This window comes from Lissotriton vulgaris, chromosome 7 (genome assembly GCF_964263255.1).
Source record: "Lissotriton vulgaris chromosome 7, aLisVul1.2, whole genome shotgun sequence".
NCBI lineage: Eukaryota > Metazoa > Chordata > Amphibia > Caudata > Salamandridae > Lissotriton > Lissotriton vulgaris.
The window spans coordinates 889579671-889605190 of NC_141695.1; the positions used below are offsets into that span (position 1 = coordinate 889579671).

A 25520-nucleotide genomic window follows, 5' to 3' on the forward strand; every position below is an offset into this window, starting at 1 on the left:
CGAGCTTCAGTTCCTGACTTGGAAAGTGGCTTTCTTAGTAGCAATTACATCGCTACGGAGGGTTAGTGAGTTGCAGGCCCTCACCATCCAAGAGCCTTTTTTCCAAGTTCATGCTAACAGGGTAGTGCACCGCACTAACCCTAAATTTCTACCCAAGGTTGTGTCTCAGTTCCACATAAACCAATCGAGTTGCCGGTGTTTTTTCAAAATCCTGAGTCGCTGGCGGAGCGGATGCTCCACACCCTTGACGTTAAAAGGGCCCTAATGTATTACATTGACAGGACCAAGGATTTTAGAAAGACTAAGCAACTTTTCGTTGCCTTTGCATCACACCACAAAGGTAACGCTATTTCCAAGGCTGGTATTGCTAGGTGGATCGTGAAATGTATTCAGATCTGTTACGCAAAAGCTAAACGCACTCTTACAATTCCACCAAGAGCCCACTCCACCAGAAAGTTGGGGGCCTCTATGGCCTTCCTTGGGAACATTCCCTTAGAGGATATATGTAGAGCAGCCACATGGTCTACCACACATACATTTACTAAACATTACTGTGTAGACGTGCACTCTAAACAGCAGGCAGCTGTAGGTCAGGCTGTTCTCAAGACACTTTTCCAAACTGCTGCAGCTGGCACGGGCGGCCGCCGATAATGGAGGGACTGCTATGTATTCTATGCACAGATATGAATTCAGCAGCCCACATGCCTCGAACTGCACATGCTACTTACCAGTATGCATCTGTTCTTGGCATGTAGGGCTGCTGACATTCATATCGCCCGCCCTCCTCCCCGGCGCCTGTAGCAGCTGCAGTATTCATATATATGCTCATAGCATGGTCATCACTCACATAGTTCACTCCATCTCGGCTACAATGGCTAAAAAACAATCTGGGGATGGAGTCGATGCCCATGCGCACTGTAGTCCAGGGGAGGAGCCACCTATCTCGTGATACTTCGAAGACTCTTCCAGGACAACAATGTGCAATCATCCGGACCCAACACTAGGCGGCGATCTATGCACAGATATGAATGTCAGCAGCCCTACATGCCAAGAACAGATGCATACTGGTAAGTAGCATTTGCATTATTTATTAGTAAATATAGGTTAAGGCACTGGTCCACAGTGCTTCTACACGGTCTAAATCCATATTGGGATTCTGATTGAATCCTATTTTCTGTGACCCACTCAGACACCTTTGTTAAAATGACTTTTCCCAGGATATTGACAGAAGAATCTATAAGGGAAATAGGTCTAACTTCTCGGGTCCCCTCGCTGTCCTTTTTTGAAGACTGGAATGATAGTAAAGTGGGACCATGAGGCAGGAAACCCACAAGAAACAGTAGAATTAAAAACATTCGTCAATTTTAGTCCAAAGTTTGACATTTCCCTTGTAGAGGTCGGCAGGGACACCGTCTGGTCCTGGAGCCTTGTTAATTGCGGAATCGTTTATTGCTCTTTCCACATCCGCCTCTATAAACACTAAATAAGATTCAGGTGAAATGCCAACAGGTGCTATAAAAGGGTCGAACACCTCATTGCTCGCATATATGATTTCAAAGTGTTTCACCCAATCTTCCTCTGGGATGTTAGTTTCAAGCTTATCATTCTCCTCACCTGTTAACAGTGGACTATTAACAACAGCCCAAAACTTGAAGCTATCTTTTAAAACTTAATTCGACATCAAACTATCCCATGCATCTGATTTGATTTCTTTTTTAAGCAATTGTACACTTAATTTGTATTCCTTTCTATATCTAGCTATAAGGACTTTATCCCTCGGTGAAACTTTCAATCATTTCATTAGATTTCGATGCGCCCTAGAGCATTTCCAGTCAAACCATCTTTTCCCTTGTTTACGTATAGGTCTAGCGGTAACAGTTAAATCAAGAGCAGCCTGCTTACAGATTGCTTCAAAGGCTGAGATGGTAGTCAATAGCAGACAATTGGGTACTACAAATTATCAGTTCTGGGTACTGCCTGGAATTCAACACTCCTCCATACATTCCATCAACGTCACACAGACTTTCACCAGATCACCTACACCTCCTCAAACAAGAGGTCCAGTCTCTACTTCTAAAAGGAGCTATAGAACCTATACCACCTCAATATCAGGGGACGGGTGTATGCTCTTTTTACTTCCTAATACCCAAAAAAGATGGTTCTCTCAGATCAATATTAGATCTCAGAGAATTCAATCTTTTCATTGTCAGATCATTTCCACTTGGTAACACTTCAACAAGTATTTCCTCTGCTGAAGAAAGGTGACTTTCTGTCTACTCTAGATTTAAAAGACTCCTATTTTCATATTCCAAGCCACCCTGCTCATCGTAAATTCCTCAGGTTTGTGGTAGCGGGTCAACACTTCCAGTTCAAGGTACTTACATTCGGATTCACCACAGCACCCAGACTCTTCACAAAATGTCTGGCGGTTGTAGCTGCTCACCTAAGAAGACCAAGCATTCAGGTCTTCCCATACTTGGACGACTGGCCCATCAAAGCCAGCACTCACCAGCAATGTCTTCAGCACACGTTCAGAAAGATTCAGTTACTACATCAACTAGGATTCACAATCAATTTAATGAATCACATCTCCAACCAGCCAATGCTCAGGACAACCTTGGAGTCACAATAGATACTCAAAAGGCTCTTGCATTCCCCAGCGCAGTTTCAACCCAATCATTGGATTCTAGCTCGAGTTTATATGCAACTGTTAGGAATGATGCCATCATGCATCATAATTGTCCCCCATGCCAGGCTGCCCATGCATCTTTGAGAAAGTGCCTTCTTTCTGCATGGTTGCCCCCACTTTTTGCTATTGCTGATGTACTTTGACTGAGTGTGCCCTGGGCTCCTGCTAATCAGGTACCCAGGGCCTATGTTATTTCCCTAAAACCGCATTGAAGCCTAAACCCAATTGTTATCTCTGGCCACAGGTCAGCCCCTGGTAAATGGTACCACAGGTACCCAGGGCACTGTGACTAGAGAAGGCCTCTATGGGCTGAAGCTTGTGCCACCCTTAGAGGTCCTGTACCACTACACTCACACACTGTCTTTGCAGGCTGCGTGTTTTGGTGCAGAACAAAGTTTAGAGTTGGCATGGTACACATCTGTGTGCCGTGCCTACAACCCACTGACCTGTCATAGGTCAGTCACCCTTATTGCTGGGTGCTCTATACCAGTGGTGAGGGTCCAGGTGCATGCACCCTGTACCCCTACAGTGTCTAAGTCAATTCTTAGACATTGTAAGCGCAGTGCTGCCATTAAGAGTATATGGTGCTGGGAGTTTGTCATTACGAACTCCACAGCACCATAATGGCTTCACTGAAAACTGAGAAGTTTGGTATCCAACTTCTCAGCCCATTAAACCCACACTGATGCCAGTGTGGGATTTAATGCAAAATGCACACAGAGGGCATTTTAGAGATGCCCCCTGATAACTAACCTACCACTAGTGTCCAGGCTGAGTGGCTGCTTTCAGCTGCCACCACCAGACATGTTTCTGGACCCCTGGGTCGAGACCCTGCTGCTCTCTGGGGCCTGAACCAATGCACATCCTGGGACGAGGTGCCAAGCCTTCTCCCCAGGATGGGCAGCAGGGTTCACGAAGGAGAAGCTTCAAAGCCTTGCCGCCTTTGTGAGCTTCCCAAGGCAACTTGCTTCTTTCAGCAACGGGTCCCCACTGGTTCTGACCCCCACTTTGGGCGGGAGAACCGGGGGGAAAAACAAGTGAGGAAGAGAGGTGTGCCCACCTCTGCCAATTCCACCCCTCAGGTGGGGGAAGTGTGGTAAGGCACAACTCAGTCCTTGCCATCTTGAAGATGGGGGTGCTCAGCCAACCAGGGACAGCCTCATGCCCCCCTCTCATTGGAGGGTGGCATACTAGGGGGTGTACCCACCCAAGGGAAGGGACCCATTTGTCCCTGCCTTTTACCTAGCTGTAACACCCCTAAATCTAATTATATAGGGGCACCCGTGAGCCTTGCTTCCTCAGACAAGAACCTGCAACAAGAAAAGAAGAAGGAACGAACAGCCATGCCAAAGCTAACAAGAGGAAGACGCCCACTGATTTGGCCCCATTCCTACCTACAGGTCTCCACCTCAAACCTGCTCCTGCGAAATCCCGGTGCATCCTGCAGCCAGCATCCTCAAAAATCCAGGAGGACCTCCCTGTCTTCAAGCACAAAGACTTTGTCTCTGTGAGCACCGGATTTGTTCACCTGCAGCCTCTGGCTCCTGCCGGACACCACGAGTCCACCCCACTCTGCACCCGCTGTCTACGGCCCGAGCTAGAGTGGGAGGTCACCCTGGCAATACTGCCCCGAGAACCGGCGACCCCTGACCTGCCTCAAGCCTCCACCCAACGCCTGCAGTCTAAATCCAGAAGGCCCCCCTAGCCGCGACCAGGAGCTGGTAAGAAGATCCGACCCCAAAAGTCACCCCTGCACCCGATGCCCCACTTCCTTGTGTGCCCAAACCGATGGTGCCTAACCAACCCCTAACTTCCCAACTTACCTCTTGAAGTGGTGGTCGCACCCAGAAGACCTTTAGTCTTCCTGCCTGCAGTGCGTTTGCATTGCTGAGGTTCTCCATTGAAAACAGGGCATCCGACGTTGAAACAACACCCGGACGCCCTAGAGCCGCTGAGGGTGCACCTTGGGTGCTACTTTGTTTCCCCATTTGCCCCTGATCTAAAGTCCAGGAGCTTTGCTCCCACAGCCAAGTGGCCTGCTAGCAGCAGCCACTAACCGTAGGCCCCCTATCCCCCTTTGGATAACATTGGACCTCCGCACTCGAGTGCCGCATCCTTGACCCTGGGGGGCCCCTAAGTCTACCCTCAGAACCTCAACTCCCACTACTAAATACCTCAAAACCGATAACACTATGTTCGAGGCATATGAACTGCAGATCCTACATTTAGCAATAGATCGCCACCTGGTGTTGGGCTCGGATGATTGCAGGTTGTTGTCGTCTTGGAAGAAGTCTTTGTAGTCACGAGATAGGTGACTCCTCCCTTGGACAATACTGCGCATGGTCATAGACTCCATCCTCAGATTGTTTTTTATCGCCACTGGGTTCGGACGAAAGTTTTCCGCTCCGGCTAGAAAATACTATTTCTGCTTTTTTCGAAGCGAGAAACTTCAAACAAACTTCTTTGGACATCGAATAGACTTTCGACATCACCAGCTACATTCCAGTGCGTCGACGCGGGCCGTTGGGCCCATCTGCGCCGTGCGGCCACGCCTCATGGACAGAACTCCATTCACGAGATGCCCGGTATGTCGAGCAAAATTTCCTCATAGCGACCATCACGAGGTTTGCAACCTTTGTCTCTCGCCAGAACATGACTAGTCGACCTGCACAGCCTGTGCCTCCTTCCGATCGAAGAAGACCATCCGGGATCAGAGGGCCCGTCGACACGAAATGAGGAGATCAGCACCGGAGGCCATCTTTGAGGAGGAGATCGTCGAAGAAGACGTCTCCGAGGACGAATATCCAGTCGAAGATATCTCTGAGGACGTGGCTCCACTCGGCGCAGAGGAGGACTCGCCTGATCTCCAGATAATATTGGGGGCAGAGGATTCGGACGATTAGATTCCATCTCGACAACCCGTGAGTACATCTGCCCCTGCACGACATACATTACCCAAACAAAAGGCAACGGTCAGCACTCCGCCCATGGGGCCCAGTCGAAAACCGAAATTTACATTCTAACGCCCCGCCTTCGGCCCGGCTCCAAGGAAAGCGAATATGCCTTCTGGTGCCTCTGCACCACAGAAACACCATGTGCCAGTTACACCTCCTCCATTGACACCAAAACATCCTTCTACAACGAAGGACTCGTCGGCACCGAAAACAAAACACACGTCGAAGCCCAAAGACAAGGACACTTCGACACCCGTACCTTCCGGTTCAAAAAACAAAGACGGGAAGCCAGTTTCCGACGCCACAGGCCCAGCAAAACCGGTCTCCACGCCAAAACCTCTAATATCGGTACCAAAGACCCCAGATAACACTAAACAACCTTCGGTACCGAAAACATTGCCAAGAGACTCAGTTACTCCTTCTAAGGCAAAAAACACTAGACAACCTCTATCGGCTCCGAAAAAATCGACACCAAAGAAGATTATAGAAGAGGAAGAACTGTTTAGACCAGATCCTAGACAGAAAAAGGTCCATATTAATCCAAAAACTGGACATGTGGAAGCAATTCCTTCTAAAAAAAAGACCAGCAGACACACCACTTAAACCTGTGGTTCCTGCCAAAAAGGACTGTGCAACTTCCCCAATGCACCCTTCCTCTCCTTCACCTTCTTCCTCTCCTATTACTCCATATGTGGAACCTATAACTTCTCCTATTCAATCTCCAGCATCATCACACCACACTGACGCGGAGTATGATTTAGGTGGGGGGGGGTGATGTTCCAGAGCCACATACATACCCTTTAGATGAGGATATCAACACAGAATATCCCAAGGATGATGATACATATAATTTTGCACCAAATAATGCACCAGACATCCCTGATCCTCAGTACTTCCCAGCAAAACCTTCCCCTACAGAGAATAGTATTGGGTTTAATCATTTATTAAACAGAACTGCACTTTACCATGGGGTTCCTATGCACTCTGATGCCATTGAGGAAGACTTTTTGTTAGACACTTTCGAACAGTCACAAAGGTCTACCCAAATATTACCAATGATCAAGGGAGTCATTAAACATGCTCCAGAGATTTTTAAAGATCCAGTACGGTGTAGGGTGCTAAATCCTAGAATAGAGAAAAAGTATAGGCAAGCACCAGCTGATCTAGTATAACTTTTAAAGGAAGGCAAATTAATATCTAATGCCTCAATTAAATGCGCACTAGATGTAGCTGACACAGCATCCAGAGCAGTGAACACTAGTGTTATTCTCAGGCGTTACGCATTTCGGGTTTTAAGCCAGAAGTACAAACTACCGTCCTAAACCAGCCCTTTAATCAGAACCAATTGTTCAGGCCAGAAGTAGATAATACATTAGAAAAGATGAAGAAAGACACAGACACCGCTAAGTCTATGGGGGCATTACAATCCACCCAAACTAGAGGTTCTTTTCGCCACTCCTCTTGTAGAGGTGGCTCCAAGCAGACCGGCGCAGACACAACATCATCTTTTAAAAAACACACACAAACCTCCTCTAATAAAGGCTATTTTAGAGAAGGATACAGAGGCAATAACAAGGGAAGAGGTAGAGGTAGTAACAACAACCGCTCCTCTTCCACTCCTAAACAGTGACTTCCCTCTGCCTCCCCTACAGCATTCCACTCCTGTGGGGGGCAGACTTTCACAGTTCCTACCTGTCTGGAACTCCATCACAACAGACAGGAGGGTAAGACAAATTATCCAACATGGCTACTGCCTAGAACTCACAGCAACCCCCCCAAACATACCACCCAGGCAGCGTCCAATGTCTGCAGAACAAATAACTCTGCTTCAACAGGAAGTTCTAGCACTTCTACTAAAAGATGCTATTCAAGTAGTTCCGTTAGAGGAACAAGGAACAGGAGTTTACTCCCTGTATTTCCTAATTCCAAAAAAGGACGGGACATTATGACCAATTCTCGATCTCAGGCCCCTCAACCACTACATACAATCAGATAATTTTCACATGATCACTTTACAACAGGTACTCCCATTACTACAACAGGGAGATTTTCTGTCCACACTAGACCTAAAGGACGCCTACTTTCACATTCCAATACATCCTGCGCACAGGAAGTATTTAAGGTTTGTCATACAAGGACACTATCAGTTCAAAGTCCTTCCATTCGGGGTCACAACAGCACCACAAGTGTTTACAAAGTGCTTAGCAGTAGTGGCAGCACATCTCAGAAGACAACAAATACATGTCTTCCCCTACCTCGACAACTGGCTCATAAAAGCAAAATCGTTCAACCAGTGTGCACAACACACAAAACAAACAATTCAAACACTGCACAACTTAGGGTTTACGATAAACTACACCAAGTCGCACCTAGAGCCTTCGCACGTTCATCAAGATCTAGGAGCTACTATAAACACATCGGTAGCTCTTGCGTATCCAGTCAAGCCAGGATTCAAAGTATTCAGAACTTAGTCTCCCTTTTTCAATGCCAGCACTCTCTACAAGCCAGAGTGTTCATGAAACTAATAGGCATGATGGCGTCTTGCATCTTTATCGTTCCTCACGCAAGACTGCAAATGCGCCCACTACACGAATGTCTAACACAACAGTGGAATCAGGCTCAAGGTCAGCTCACAGACCTGGTGTTGGTAGACAGCCGTACATATTGCTCTCTGCAATGGTGGAACACCAAAAACTTGACAAAGGGATGGCTGTTCCTAGATCCAGTTCCACAGATAGTGCTCACGACAGATGCATCCCTCACAGGATGGGGAGCCCATCTCTTGCATTATACCACACAAGGTCAGTGGAACAGTCAACAGAAACAGTTCCACATCAACCATTTAGAGCTGCTAGCAATTTTCCTAGCTCTCAAGACTTTTCAAGTACAAATCCAAATCTGTCCTAGTCACCTATCTCGTGACTACAAAGACTTCTTCCAAGAAGGCAACAACCTGCAATCATCCGAGCCCAACACCACGTGGCGATCTATTGCTAAATGTAGGATTCTGCAGCTCTACATGCCAAGAACAGATGCATACTGGTAAGTAGCATTTTCCTTTCTCCACAGGATAACATTGACTGTTTTTCTCTGTACAGTTTCTAAGTGTGGAGTATGAGAAACTAAAGAAATTATTTAAAATTGCATAAACTAACAAAAACGATTTTACTTACCTGTTTTCAGCAAATGTCCCAGAGTAGTACCTATGTATACTACTCTGTAAGCCTAGTAATCTCAAAAGTTACGTACCTGCTATTTTACTGAAAAACCTATTCATGTCAATGTACTGCATTTACTAAGTATTGCATTTCTCTGTATCCAAACTGTAAATCAAATCAAAGAGCATATGCAATTATCATTCAAACTGTATTTCAATTGCATTACTGCTGTAAAGTACGTATTGCTTACCTGTGCCAGGCTTGCTTGGTTCTAGAAAATAAAATAACTAAAAGAATATTTTTATACAAAAACAATTGGTATGAAGTTGTCTTTGAGTGTGTGAATTAATTTGCTGACTGAGTGTGTACAACAAATGCTTAACACTGTCCTCTGCTACTGCCTTACTGATCTACCACACTACCACAAATGGAGAGTAAGGTTCTATCTAACTTTACTTCTGCCTACCTTTGGGGTTCCATTGGACTCTGTACACACTATATCTCACTTTGCTATAGTATATACAGAGCCAGCTTCCTACAGCTTCCACTTCAATAATGTCTAGCCAGTCTGTGGAACCAATCACAAGGTCTATTAACCGATCTAGTGTTGGTAAGCATCTGTACTCATCGCTCTCTGCAGTGTTGGAACACACAACATTTGTCAAAAGGACGGCTGTTCATAGACCCGGTTCCACAGATAGTACTGACAGTGGACGCGTCCTCACTGGCTGGGGAGCTCACCTACAACACAACACAGTGCAAGGCCTTTGGAGTCAACAGCAGAAGCTGCTCCACATCAGTCGTATAGAACTGCTTGCAATCTTTCTAGCCCTCAAAGCGTTTCAGACTCACCAGGTGGGCAAAGCTGTCTTGGTTCGTACAGAAAACATTACAGCTATGTATTACATTTAAAAACGGGGGAGGGGGTGCAGACTCTCTCCAACTGTCCCACTTAGCCCAAGACATCTGGAGGTGGGCCATTCACCACAAACTGTATCTCCTTGTGGAACACCTCCCAGGAGTGAACAACCAGATTGCAGATCTCAGCAGGCAGAGGCAGCAAATAAACGAATGGGAACTCCACCCTCCAGTTCTCCTCCCATACTTTCAAAGTTGGGGAGTCCCTCACATAGCCTGTTTGCCACATACCAAAACGCAAAGTACCGAAGCTTCACCTCCAGGTATCCGCAATCCAAGGGAAATGCACTATGGATGAACTGGTCAGGGATATTTGTCTACGCTTTTCCACCTCCACCACTCATTCCATGAGTGGTTCACAAGGTCGGGCAAACTTCTGGTCAGGGATATTTGCCTACTCTTTTCCGCCTCCCCACTCGTTCCATGAGTGGTTCACAAGCTCAGGCAAACGTCTCACACTAATCCTAGTAGCTTCCACATGGGTACGTCAACCTTGGTTCACAACCCTGTTGGAGCGATCTCTGGTTCTGCATCAAAACCTGCATTTAACCTCCAGTCTCCTCACACCCCCATGGAGAAATCAGACACCCAGATCCCAAACAGCTGAACCTCGTGATCTGGTTCCTGAAATCCACCTGAATGTATGAATATCATTCAGGAAGCTAGAAGACCTACTACAAGGGCCTGCTTTGCAGCGAAGTGAAAAAGATTTGTTATCTACTGTGGTAACAATCATACCAACCCTCTTGATGCTTCCATACAAAACATCATATTCTGTTTGTTACACTTGCAACAATCAGCGTTGGCGTATACCTCTATTAGACTACACCTAGCAGCATCCGCTGCATATCTCCAAAATAGACTGCATTTGTCTTTGTTTAGAGTACCCATGATCAAAGCTTTTATGGAACGACTGAAAGGAGTCATACCACCAAAACTTCCACCAGCTCCAATGTGGAATCTTAATATAGTCCTTACAAGGTTAATGGGCCCACCTGTTGAGCCCATGCACAAATGCGAACTACAGTTCCTTTCTTGGAAAACAGCTTTCATCATTTCAATCACATCATTAAGGAGAGTGAGTGAATTACAAGCATTAACCATTTTTTTTTTGTCCTCATTTGCCTTCCCTTCTCGACAAGGGTAATACCAACCACCTTGCACGACTTAGAGACATGATTTTGATTTTCTGGTGGTAGAGATGTCCCAAAGAAGAACGAGGGTATCTTTAACTCCATCTAGGTATGTTTCAACCTGTAGGACCGAAATCGATTCTAGGCTGGCCCTGGTCCAGGAGTATTGATGGCATAATGGCATAACCATACAAGAACCAGTTTTCCAACTACACAAAGACAAAGTGGTTCTTTGTACTAGTCCTAAATTTTACCTAAGGTCGTATCTGCATTTCACATTAATTAGTCGGTAGAATTACACATATTCTTTCCTCAACCTGATTCAGTTGCAGAAAGAGCTTTACACACCGTAGATGTTAGAATAGCACTCTTGTACTACACTGAAAGGACAAAATCTTTTCTTAAAACAAAACAACTTTGTTGCTTTTGAGCCACCACACGAAGGCAATCCTATCTCAAAATCAGGTATTGCAAGGTGGATTGTTAATGCATCCAAACCTGCTATGCGAAAGCAAAAATAACTCTAACTGTACCCCCTAGGGCACATCCCACTCCTAAGCTAGGGGCCACTATGGCTTTTCTAGGAAACATTCCTATTGTTGAAATTTGCATAGTTGCAACATGGTCTACACCGCACACATTCACTAAACATTGTGTAGATGGGTCAGCGAGACAACAAGCCAATGTGAGTCAAGCAGTACTTAACACTATTTCAGACCGCTCCAACAGCTACAGTTTAGCCACCGCTGTGGGAGGATACTGCTATGTAATCTATGCACAGCTTATGATCTACAGCTCACATCCCTCGAACAGATAATGTCTTACTCAGTAAGAATCTGTTCTTGGCATGTAGAGCCACATGCACCCACCCGCCTCCCCGAATACCTGTAGCTGCTGCAGCTCTCTATATAATTTACATACATACGCATGGACATCTCTATTCTTTACTACTACTCAATTCTCTCCCTCTGCTGCAAACAATCTAACAATGGAGTCAATGCACATCTCATCGAAAGGGAGAGTCACCTACCTCGTGACTGGGAAGACTTCTTCGAAGAAAAACAAGTGCAAACATCCGGACCCAACACTAGATGGCGAGCTATGCACAGCATGTGGCTGTACAGCTCTACATGCCAAGAACACATGCTTACTGGGTAAATAACATTATTCTTTTGGGGGTGACGGGGGTGAACGCAAAGATATGCCGAAATCACAGAATTTCATGAGATCGCCAATAGGCCCAGAGCCTAAACCCTCTGATAAAAAAATCACAGAGGGCGACCTCGGTGTCAAAGAAAACGTCGACTGAAGGTCAGCCATGAGCAAAGGAGGCCTACGAATCCCGACAACAGGATACGCCTTCAGGCCCCCAGACCTTGACCAGAACTGGTTGTATGGTCGGTACCAAACCTCTCACTAAGCCTCCCAAACAACTGTGTGTCGAGGCAAAGCACTGCCTCAAGAAGGTTAGGTGTCCTGCCCTTCTACAAAGACTCAGTCTTCTGGGCCTCCACTACCTTTGGGCTCTGGTGGGTACTGGCCTAGGGTTTTGGAGCTGACCACTCTCCCACTCACGGGTGCCGACCTCTATTGGCTGTCTTGAATGAAAATACTATCCTATATCCCCCTTGAAGCTGAGGACTCCTTAAATGCTGGCTTTCAATCGGCCACCCGCACCAAAGACACCATCAACCTCAAACCCTCTCTGTGCCAAAGACTCCTTGCATGACAGGCTCTGAAAAATCTAAACAACCCATCCTCCAACCTCACCAGGAGAAGCTGGATGCAAGACAGAGGCGTCGGTTTATCCTCAGACTGGGAAGATCTCCACGAACCTGCCACCCAGGCCTACAGAGGCTTTGCCTTGGAGGAGTAAATTGACTTTTGAGGGAAAGCTGGTTTTGGACCTACCTCCCTCTCCCCCACTCAAGTCTTAAACACAAGAGCCCTCCCATTTGCACCTCCTTTGGCCACCGCCTCTGACTGCTCTGTACATCACCACCTCCTTACACACCAGTGTTCCCCTCAGTCCTCTGACAGGGAAGGGAGACCTTAACAACCTACCGCCCATATGACGCACCATTCGATCTGGTGCAGACTGATGAACCATGGGACTACTATGATAATGATCCCCAGGAGGTCCTGGCCTGGATCACTACCTAGTTAGGCAAAACCCCTCGACAATACCATGTGTTATGATATGATGTATAGTGTGGCTACATTTCCACAAGTTGGACATGCATGCCCTCTACGAGGATGAGGACTTGTGGTGGAAACACCATCCATTTCCCCAAGAACAGTTCAGTTCCTCCCCATGTTGAAGGGTATACTGAAATCCACCACAGACACCTTCAAAAAACCTGTTACGGTGATGGTGGTAAATCAACAGATGAAGATAAAATATAAACGATTCCTAAGGCACATGTACAAAGCATTTACTCGATATGAATTGGCCATTTAGGAAATGTTATTACCATCAACTCAGTCGACGGTTACCATGTACAAAATCTAAACATGCATTTAAAAATGCATTTTTTAATGTGACATGAAGCGCACATTTGCCAAGGGCATATATGCACTTACATGTGCACTCCTAATTTCGGGGTGCCTCCAGGGGGGGCCTTAAGGCTAGAGGCACCCTTGGGTATGGATTTCCTAAATTGCGATTTCCTATTAGGAAATCGCAATTCAGGAGATGTAAAACCATTTGTACCTATCTACCTTCAGGCCCATAAGAACCAATGATTTACGATTTCCTAATGGCGATACCCAGCGATTTCCCTAATAGTGATTAGGGTATGTACATACTAGTTTGCTGTTCCTAAATAGCGATTTCTTGCGAATCGCTATTTAGGAAGTGCAAAAAGGAACCTTTGTATATCTGGCCCATAGTGTGGTACTGCTGTACAGTCGATACAGAGCATGTGAATCTACAGCATCACATGCTGTAAATGGAAAATTGTATTTAGCCTGTAAATATCTGTTCGTACCGTTTAGTGCTATAAATTCACAGGTACCCTCCATCCTCCCCAGATGCTTGTGACTGATCTCAGATCAGTTTTTTTTATAATCCGGGTCCTTGGCAATACACCTGTACACAAGTGTGCAGCATACTGCGTTCACTCACCACTCCATACTACTCACCGCTCCATACTACTCTCACCCTAACAGCCCTAAGCAATCTAACATGGTCTGTGCCCATGCACATTGCCAACTGAAGGAATCCCCCTATATCTCATGACTTGAAAGCCTTCTTCAAAGAAAATCAACTTGCAAACACCTGAGCACAAGACTAGATTTCAGGAGTACGGAGAGCATGTGAATCTAAAGCTCTAACCACTACAAACAGATGTTTACATTGTAAGTAACATTTTCCTTTAATTGTACAGTTTTCTGTTTACTTACTTTCTTCCTGTCATACCTGCCGCTTATAAAGGTTCACAACAGACAGTTCAATATACCTACTTTAAAGATGTTAGTTAATTCCCAAGTTCAGCAAAACACACTTCGCATGTATTGCAGGAGTGGATTACATTTCTTTTCCAGCTCCAGTCCTATCATTTGGAAGTGCTCAATGAAGACGTTTTGCCTAGAACCATTGTAAAACGCCCTTAGCAATATTTGTTCAGTAGCCAAATTATCCGATCATTGAAGACCTAGTCTTCTAGCTCTCTTCTCCTACTAAAGTGTACTCTTCTCTGACAGGTACATGGAATATTTCCCCATCCCTTCCAATACCACCTCGGACTTTTACTTCGAGAAAAGCGCCAATTACTTTGACTCTGACATGGCACCAAGAAGGGCTGCTGCGCTGCTACCGAAGGCAAAGATCCTTGCAATTCTCATTAACCCTGCAGACCGTGCCTACTCCTGGTATCAGGTGAGCGGCTGCCAGCAGAGGCACAAAGGACATGTTTTTGCTCTAGGTTTCCATGTGACCGTGCTGCTGCTGGATGATGGTGTGTCAGGATGCTGGTGGTTGTATGGATGGTGGTGGGTGAGCCTTGGTGGAAGGAAGCTGATTTATGGGAGTGATATATTCTCTGAATAAATGATAGTATTAATAAGAGTAATGTGTGGGGGAGGTTTGTTTAAGTGGGCATGTTGGGTTTTGTCAGTTTGTGCAGTAGTGCATGGTCATGAGATGTGATGGTTGCTATTTGGTTTTTATGTGCTGAAATGCATGTATGATGTAACTGTATATGAATGAGTGCTTTGATGTGTTCCTTGAGTCAGTAGGTACTGGTGTTGGATCAAGCGCTGGTGCTTGTTTGATGGTCTTGGATGGTTTACTGACTAGAACCATTGTGCTTATGTGCATGGTTAATGTGCAATGTGTCTTACTAGAATACATGTCTTGATGAGTTTCTGGAGGGCACATTAGATTAAATGGGTATTCAGCTAGTGGTAACCTCAGTATCTTAGGAAAAGGTATATTATTAAACTACTGTTTCTTTATATCTTGAAGCACCAGCGAGCTCATGATGATCTGGTGGCCTTGAAGTACACCTTCCATGAAGTAATCACGGCAGGTGCTGATAGTTCTCAGAAACTACGGACTTTGCAGAACCGGTGTCTGGTACCTGGCTGGTACGCCACACACATAGAACGGTGGCTCAGCCACTTCCATGCTAACCAGGTATGGGGAGCAGCACTTTAAACCATGTTAAATGCTTCTTAGGTACTGTATTGCAGACAACGTAAAGTTTTCTTCAGAGGCTGTAGGGTATGCACTTTCCAGAATATCTCATCTCTTTGATGCATAACCAGGACCATACAATTCCGTTTTTAATCAGTTTATGTATAAATTAATCTCTGCACATGTTCTACCAGAGGATGTACAATAGAAACTTGCTGGGCGAGCAGTGTTTTCACAATAGTATCCCACTTGGTTAGTTGCCAAAATAGTCACCCAGAGGAGTATGCACATCTCCCAGATTCTTGTAATATTACTGAATCAGTGCGGTCTGCTATATTCATCAGTACTTGACCTGATTAATAACTTTATAACGCTCCTAACTGGCAAAGTGAAACGGCCTAAGACATATTTTAACAATCTTAAAGTAGTCAGATAATCTGACCTACATCTGCGATAAGCAAATAGACTCATGGCCATTTTCTTCAACTGGTTTTCAAAGAACTTTTCCTTTGAGTCCTAGGGAATTCCTCCATTACTTTGCAGCATCAGGTGTGTTGTTTTTTTTTCTTTCCCACTAGTAAGTTATTAGCGATCCAGAAGAGGCCATAGTTCAACCTGGACAACACAGGTGTAAACGCCATCTCTGACCTTGACATGGGACATAGTACATCATAATAAAACCAAAGAGAATTCAGTTTTTATAGTTCTTCTTGCTGCCCTTATATCATTTGTGAGTATCAAAAAGGAGTTACTATTCCCCATTTATGGCACTTAATTTACATACCTTATTAAGATTGCAATGCCAAGTCAGCCTTGCCGAGATTCAAGTTGATGACTTGAAGATTCAATTCCTCACTCGCGTCACAAAATAACTTGTGATGTTTCAGTGGACAATGGGGTACTTACTTAAGCAATGTATTGGTGTATAGTAGTTCACTAGTGGCTAGGATAGCTGAATAAGGCTTTTCTGGAGTGGGGATTGGCAGGGAGGATGACTTCAACAATGGTGGCTGGAATTGGGCCCTTAGCCTTTCACTTCTTTTATTGTTTGTAAGAGGAACTATTACTTTGTGTTTGCTCAGTGTTCGTCTTCCAGATGTCCTTGCACAGTACAGTTGGCACTCTACAGGATATTTTTCCAAGTAAGAGTATTCACGGTCCAGTGTGACCGTGCTCTCCTGGTCCAACGTAGCCTTGCTTCCCTGCCTTGGTGGCTCCAACCTGTTATGGTTATGAGTGAATATGCCCGGCTCTACTATATTGTTAATCGGTCTGTCACCAATGAAGATCTAAAAATCCAAGAGCATTACATGCTTTTGCAATACTATTTTTATAGCATGAACCTATTCTACATTCAAATTCTAGGCATTATTTTGACAGCTAGTGGTTGGGCATGCGCATTATCACTGAAAACAAAAGTGTTACTTTTGGGCAGAGAACTCTGTCTACTGTATGGGTACGACAGGTATCACTGGGAGGAGATGGGGCAGCTGGTAAAACACCTTCTAGAGCAGGGGTCTTCAGTGTCGGGGGCACGACCCACAGGGTGGAAAAGAGTCCTAGAAACGGGTCGCGCATTCCCGGTCGAACTTATGCTTGGAGCTGAAATCCAAAACCCTCCTTTATTTTCCCGCCTGCCCTTTCCCCACTGTTGTCTTGGAGCTTCCTCTGCCCTGCCCTCGCTGTTAGCTGTTGCTATTGCCGTTCTCTGACCTCCTTTTGTCCGGCTGGATCAGCAATGTGGTGATCAGGGCATACATTCAAATACGTGCCTGCAGCTATTTAGGCACGGGAAAAAAGCAGAGGTGGTACAGACTGTTAAAATATGTGTTTACTAGATGCTTTTGTGGGCTATTGCTTTGTAATGAATGCACATTTACAAAGCCTAGAAGGGAAATGACACACCTGCAAGAATAGTTCAGCAGTTTGAGTCTATTCTAGATTAACGTGCAGTCCTCTGACCACTCTCGCAAAGTGGGCGTACCGTGGTGCATACAAAAGGAGGGTGTTGAGTACAATTTTTTTTTCAGTTTAGTAAAGTTTTATTTTGTTTAAGAAAAATAGTACAGCATAATATAACAGCATGACAAAAATTAGAACCAATATGAGAGAACCATGAGAGATAAATAGAGAGGAAAAATGGTTCAGATAAAATATGAAAAGGAAGAAAATGGATGAGAGAAAGAGAAGAAAAGAAAGGAAAAAAGAGGGGGAGAGAGAAAGAGGAAGGGAGGGTTAGGGAGGGGGATAAGAGGATAAGAAGGTAGAGAAAGGTAGCCAGGTAAGGTCAGATTTAATTTTTAAGGTGACAAAAGAAGAAGAAGCAATTGCAATTCTGTGCTCCTCACATATGAAATTCCAACATGTATGCACAGACTATTTACTGTTATCCTTCCAGCAAGACAAAATTACTTTGAAAGCAGTTGCAATGAAAAGATCAAATAATTTAGCATTATATGAATGTAAGTCCAAAACATCAGATAGGGAACCTAAAAAAATGTGCAACGATGAGAATGGTTCAGAAAAATGAAAAATACGCATGCAATAATCCCAAACTGAGCTCCAAAAAGTAAGAACAGAGGGGCAATCAAACAAGAGGTGTTTGAGTGTGCCAGGGTGAGAGGAACAGGACCAACAAAGGGGGGAGGATGAAGGGGAGAATTTTGTTATGCTTACTGGGGTAATAAGAGCTCTATGGTAAAGAAAAAAAAGTGACTGAGTAATACGAGCTGAAATCGAAGTCTTAAACAATTTACACCATAAGCGATCCCAAACATCAACAGATAACGAGAAAGATAAATCAGTTTCCCAAACAGTTTCAGTAATGGTTTTAGGTCTAAGGCCAACATTATCTAATAACAATTTATAAATTAGAGCAGCTTTGGGGATTTGTTGAGTAAACATAGGATATAGAGGAGTGGAAGGAGTAAGGGAAGGAAGGAGATCATAAGTAAGAAGGGTAGATAGGTGAGATAAAATGGCAGAAGTAATAATGTCATATTCTTTGCGAAAATGTACAGGTAAATCAAACATAGTTTGCATTACAGCAAATGAAATAATGGAGGAATCAGAGAAAAATTGGTATACAAACATAATATCCTTTTCTTTCCAATATTTGAAATAAAAAGATTTACCCTTGTACTTAAGATATTTGTTATACCATACACTAGAAGAAAGAAAACATTGTAAGGGGGATGAATCTTTCGAGAATACAGTGTGCAGCAGAGTATGTGAGTATTTCAGTACAGGGTGAGTAGTCAAGAATGAACAATTTGACATGAAAAGAGATTGTTGGAAAGTAAAATCTTTTAACAAGGACCGTTCGACTGCAATCCATCTGGGCAGAGGGGTATCATTGAAATCGAAAGCCAATGAGAAAGCTTGTTTTATTAAAAAGGCAGAGTGGTAAGATTGAAAGTCAGGAAAGCGAACCCCACCTTCAGATTTTGGGCGTATAAGTTTATGTAAGGCAATACGAGGTCTTTTATTATTCCACAGAAATTTGGAGCAGATGGAGTTCAGCCGGTTGAAATATAATTTAGGGATTTTCACAGGAAGCATGGAGACAGTGTACAAAATATGTGGGGAAATCATCATTTTGATGGTGTCTAAACGACCCCACCATGAAAGGAAAAGGGGAGACCATAATTGAAGAAGTGATTTAATTTTTTGATTAAGGGAGGTAAAGGTCAGTTTAAGTGTTTCACCTAAGGTAGAGGAGAACCAAATACCCAAGTATTTGATCTTGGAGGGACACCAGGCAAAATCAGTTGATGCAAACATATATTGGTAGCAAGATGAGTTTAGGGGTAGGACTTCCGTTTTAGAGAGATTAAGCTTATAGCCAGAAACAGAGGAGTATAAGCGGACTTCTTCTAAAAATGGAGGAAGGGAAGAGACAGGATTAGCCATGTAAACCAGGACATCATCGGCATAGGCTGAAATTTTTGTCTCAATCGATGACAATTTGAACCCATGAAATAAGGGGTTAGAGCGAATTTTAATGAGGAAGGGTCCAAGGCAAAGAATAAAAAGTAAAGGGGAAAGAGGGCAGCCTTGTCTCGTTCCTCTGGATAAGGGGAAAAATTTTGAGAATTGATTATTAACAAAAACACTTGCACGAGGAGCAGAATAAAGTAGTTTAACTAAAGAGATGAAGGAGGGACCAAACCCAAACCATTGTAATGATTTAAACATGAAATTCCAATTAATACGGTCAAACGCTTTCTCAGCGTCCAGGGATAGGGCAGCTAGGGGGGCTTTAAATTGTTTACTGTGTGAAATAATATTGGCAAAAACACGGGCATTGTCAGCAGCAAGTCTACCTTTCACAAAACCAACTTGATCAGTGCTGATTAGCAGAGGGATAAGGGATTCGAGGCGGGCCGCTAACATTTTGGCAAAAACTTTACAATCGTAATTAATCAGGGAAATGGGACGAAAGTTTTTACAAGGGGAATGGTCTTTGTCAGGTTTGGGGATTATGATTATTAGGGCATCCAAAAAGGAGCCAGAGGCTTTGGCATTTGCAATAAAGGAGTTGAAAAGTTGTAAAAGATGGGGGACAAAAATAGAATGCATGGTGGCGTAAAATTCAATTGGGAGACCATCTGGGCCAGGGGCTTTCGATTTCTTTAGGGAGGTAATTGCCTTGAGAATTTCCTGAGGGGTAATTTCAGTCTCTAGTTGATGGAATTCGGTAGGGAGAGATGGGGGAGGAGGTAGGTCTTTGAAAAAACAGGAGAGGTCATCATCATCAGGGTGCGTATCATCAGTATACAGGAGTTTATAGTAGTTATGGAATACTTGTGCAATATCCTCATCAGAAGAAACCAGTGTGTTGGTTACTTCGTTGAGAATAGGGCCAATTGATTTTCGCTCAGATTTAATTTTGAGATAATTTGCTAGCATTTTTCCAGCTTTATTCTGACCCCCATGAAATTTAGATTTAATCTTCAAGAGGGTGTTACAAGCTTCAACTGTGGCAATTTGATTGAGGTCAGATTTGGCTTTGATAAGTTGGAGGAGAGCGTCAGGATTCTTGGACGAAAAGTAAGAGTGTTCTAGGGTCTTGATGTTGGAGAGTTGGGCGGTATATTTATCACGATTGAGTTTCTTTTTTCTAGATACATAAGAAATTGTGAAACCTCGTAAAGTAGCTTTAAAGGCATCCCAATTATTCGAAACTGACGTGTCATGAGGTAAATTGAGGGAAAAGTATTCAGAGATGAAATCTTTAACTTTAGACATAAATGCAGAATCGGAGAGAAGGAAGGTGTTACATTTCCATCGATTAAAAGAGGAGGAGGTTTGGGTCAGGTCAAAAGTGGCATAAACAGGTGCATGGTCCGACAAAAAAATAGAACCAATTTCGGACTTCTGAATCGCAGGGAGAAGGGATTTGCTGACTAGAATATAATCAATTCTGGACCGGGTGTGGTGAACATTGGAGTAAAATGTATATTCGAGTGAGTTCGGATTGCATGTTTTCCACACATCGAAAAGGGGACGTGAGGCAATGGCTGATTGGAAGGATTTATGTGTCTTATCAGGCTGGAATTTGGAGGAAGATAGTCTATCTGAAAAGGGATCTAACCATTGGTTAAGGTCACCAGCTATGATAATGTTAGGGCAGTCAATGGAGGAGATGAGGATTTTGACGTCAGTCCAAAATTTAGGGTCTGGTCGGACAGGTCCATAAATATTTAGGAGCACCATAGTTTTGTTTTGTATAGTCACTTTTGACATAACCCAGCGACCCTCATCATCCGATTGAGAAGAGAGAATTTGAACATCCAAACCTTTACGAAATAGTATAGCAACACCACCTTTTTTATCAACAGCAGGAGAAAATACAACTTGACCCACCCATGCCCTCTTAAGTTTCAACGATTCAACATCAGTACAATGAGTTTCTTGGAGAAAAGCAATCTGAGCATTTAATTTGGATAAATGGGACAGTACCTTTTGACGTTTAACAGGGTTGCCAAGACCACGAACATTCCACGTTACAAAATTACACATGATGGAAGGCAAGGGAGGAGGGTAACATCTGGGTCCAATAAACTGCGGGTGAACAACTACGAGGAAAGACATTGGAGACAAACATGTTAGAAATAAAAATCAAATATAAAATATGAACAAAGGCAAGGAAAATCGGGTAAAAATAGAGAAACGGTAGACGAATGAGCATTTCAAGCATAATGAAAAGAGAGGAGGAACAATGAAGAGTACGGGAGGTAACAATAAGAAAGGAAATAAGAGATACAAAAAAGAGAACGGAACATAAATGAGCAAGGGGAAAACATGAATGGCCTGTGAAAAGAAGAAAAAGAGAAGGAGATAGATAACAAACAGATCAGGGCAAAGAAGCCAGATCTGAGAGAAAAGAGAATACCGAGACAGTAGGAGCATGGAGACGCCGGCTCGGGCGCCAACTCCACAGAGCGAGGTAAACGCGGGAATAGAGATAGGATATAATCAAAAAGAAGAAAAGTCGTAGCGAAGAATTACAATGAAGAGACCGGGACAAGGCCACAGCAGTCGTCAAGACATAAGATAAGTGAATGCAGGAAATAGAAAAGAATTATTTTCAGTCATTGGTGTCCATCGTGGAAGCAGAAACAGTTTGGAGATACTCTCGAAGCTTCAGAGGATCATCAAATGTACGGGAACGACTATTGTGAGTTATTTTGCAGAGACATGGATGTAGGATTCCATATTGAATGCTCAATTCCCTCATACGTGGACGCAGATTAAGGAACTCCTTGCGACGTGCATTCGTGGCGTTCGATAAGTCCTGGGCAATAAAGATGGTGTGGCCCGACCAAATGAGGCGACGTTTTGATCTTGCAGCTTTAAGAACAGTCATCAATTCGGTGAATTCAAGAAAAAGCAGGATAATACCTCTAGGTTTGGTCGGGTTGGACGTTGGACGGCCCAAACGATGAGCACGCTGTATGTTTAGAGGAGTAGATTCTGGTTGGAAAGTTCATAGAGGAATTTGCGGATGAAGGACACCATGTCCGCCTCCCCAAGGGACTCCGGAACACCATAAATACGGAGGTTATTCCTCCTGTTACGATTTTCAAGGTCCTCTGTGTGAAGTGTGAAGTTTCAACTGCTGTATCTCCTTTTCAAGAATAGGAATTTTCGGAGATACATCCTGGACGTCACTGATGCGTTGTTCTAGTTGCAGAACCTTGTTCTCCATGACGACCCATCTATCTTCTATCTGCTTGAGCTTCTCGTTAGTTGCCAACATGAAAGGTTGTAAGCCACGAACCTCTTCTAGAATAGAGTCCAGCACAGGGTTCTGAGAGGTGCGAATCGGAGATGGAGGGTCATTCTTAAGGCGTTTCGGTTTGGTACCGGTGACAGACGATCTCGCATGTCCTGAGACATGATGCCAACAGAGGGGCAAACTAGGAGGACCGCAGGGATGGAAGCCACACCGCAATAGTCAAAAAGTTGAGACCCTATATGTAGAGTTAGAAGAGGCACTGGAAGGAAGAGGTCATATAAGAGGTAATAAGGAGCAATGGAGAAGCAATACCTCAAACCCACAGGACATGCGTCGAAATGTAGCGAAAATCAATTCAATACACAGTCAAAAAACCATCCAGGAATATGGCAGTAGAGAAACAGCAAAGCGTCCATAATAAATGAGACCCAAGGGGATCAGTTGATGTTCCACAGAGGATTGTAAGCAGAGGAAAGGAAGGTATTGAGCATTGCGCAGGAAGCACCACAAAATGGCCGCCGCTATGCAGTATTAGTGTAATTAGAAGCTATGAAGAGAGCTGTGGCGCCAAAAGTCATGGAGATAGAGTAGTAGCATGGTGCGTGTCCCTTAGCACATACCTTATCAAAATATGACCATTTGTTGCAGCAGGAGGACAACGGGCTGTTGAGGCGGCAGAGATGAAAGAAAAACGGGACGCGAGCGCGGCGGCACAAAATGGCGGCCGCCCGCGTCCCGCAGTAGCTGAGGAGGTGCAGCGGTAAAAGTTGATGAAAGCGGCAATTAGGAGAGCCGCTGCATCTCGCAACACACGGGGACCATGTTCCGCCGTGCAGGGATGCTATTTGCCGGTCTCCGCATGCGGGGAAATTATCAGATAAACAGCTGGGATTCCCGCGTCGTCACGGAGCTCACGGAGGCAGCGCCATCACTCGCCGGCGCGTAAGCCACGCCCCCCGGTGTTGAGTACAATAACCTAGCTACAAGTACATGCGCCAAGCACAGCAGAAGACTGGGAAGAAAAAGAAGCTAAAGTTGATGGTCATGTAATGGGGCATTGTGAGATTGTATTCAATGTCATCGTCGTCATTTATATGGACTTCGTCCTTGTATTTTCAATGAAAATTTCAGGACCCCACCACTAGGTGCCAGAATAATGCTTAGCATGTGAATCTAGAATAGGCTCAAGCTTCAAAACTATTGTTACAAGTAAGTAATATTTTATTTTCACTGTTTTGTAATCCACTGTATTCATGGGTTGTATAATAATGCCTGCATTGATTTGGGAGTGAGACTACTAATCTGGGATTAAGATCAGTAGATTATCAGAACAATAAAATAAATCAATGTATCTGCCTTCTTCTTTTTCAAGATACTGGTTTTGGACGGCAAGCTGCTCCGCACCGAGCCAGCCAACGTAATGGAGAGTGTTCAGAAATTTCTTGGAGTGACCAACATCATAGACTATCACAAAACATTGGTGTAAGTGCACTGGCCTAGAAAAGCAGGTACCCTGTCATGTAATCTTTATTAGGAACTCTAGAAAAGTATTAAAAACTGCCAGGCTCTGATATTGGTGTCTTTATCTCGCAATGAAGTATGCAAGGTTTCGTATGGGAATTTAAGAGCTAAAGGCATGTTACCCACTTAGTATATTCAAGAACTACAGAAGCAATGGAATGTTTGCAGTATAGTAAAGTAGTCTTCGGCTGATTCTTAATTAACCATACTTCTAGACTTCTAGTCCAAAGATACCAAGCAAAAAAGGCAGCAGCAGTTCAAGCTTTTGTTGCACTGCGGTGGCATTCACAGTGCAAGAAACACGCACTCCCTGTTCTGCATAGACAGCAGGAGTGGAGGTATACCTGAGGCATAGAGAAGGTAATGCACAGGCAGCAAGCAGTGAACACAAACCTCACACAGACCGGTGTTGCTGCAGTTTCAACTTGTGCAATGAGCAGTCTAAACCTGGGTAGCTGTTTGGCTTGCTTCCCTTACATGAGGACCCCCTACCTTTCCTGACAGAAATACTGTGTACTGTACAAGCAGCAGCAATTCTGGTTTCCCTGTGTTCGATCTTAAGTGCACCTCCCCTTACCTGAACAGACCCACCTCTGTGATAATTGTGGTGGTTTTGCTGAGACTGCTGACATGAGAACCCGTATGTAATGGGTTGTTTAATGAGATTGACTGCTTTTCGGGGGGGGAACTCAAGTGGTAGCAAAATCTCCACTACACTATACAATTTGATATGTTGCAAACAACTAGCAAAAACTGCTGACTCCTAAAAGTGCAGAAATGATTCTGATTAATATTGTTTCTTCTTAGGTTTGATCAAAAGAAAGGATTTTGGTGCCTGCTGCTGGATGGAGGGAAAACAAAGTGCTTGGGGAAAAGCAAAGGAAGAAAATACTCCGACATGGACTCCGATGTAAGAACTAGCTATCTCCACCACAGCAACAACATGAATCTGCCTTTGAATGAGAGAGTATTTGTGTTAGGCATGGGGTAGATACAGCAATTAGCCTCATAAAAATGGAAGAGGTTTTCTTTAATGAGCTCAGATGTTATTGACCATGCCCTACAGTAATGCTTTTCCAGTACATGTGAAAATGCACATGACTGCTGGGCATCTCGTAAATCCCTGCCCGCACTTGGCTACTCCTTCGCTGATACCCATGTCCATGTCTACCAGTGTCTACAAAATCTTACCCTTACCTAATCTCCAACTCTTTGAATCTATTCTAGATCTACATTGTGTGAATAATCCACATATGTATTCATTG

The 25520-nt window shown here is 44.2% G+C and overlaps 1 protein-coding gene across 1 annotated transcript in view; it reads left to right on the forward strand.

Moving 5' to 3' along the window:
* The window catches only part of NDST1 (N-deacetylase and N-sulfotransferase 1), a 475690-nt gene that overhangs the window by 426106 nt on the left and 24064 nt on the right, over nucleotides 1-25520 (forward strand). The window contains exons 11-14 of the mRNA XM_086931298.1: nucleotides 14558-14732; nucleotides 15321-15491; nucleotides 24107-24216; nucleotides 25063-25165. Coding sequence (XP_086787424.1) covers nucleotides 14558-14732; nucleotides 15321-15491; nucleotides 24107-24216; nucleotides 25063-25165 — 559 coding nt within the window. The remainder of the gene's footprint in view (nucleotides 1-14557; nucleotides 14733-15320; nucleotides 15492-24106; nucleotides 24217-25062; nucleotides 25166-25520) is intronic.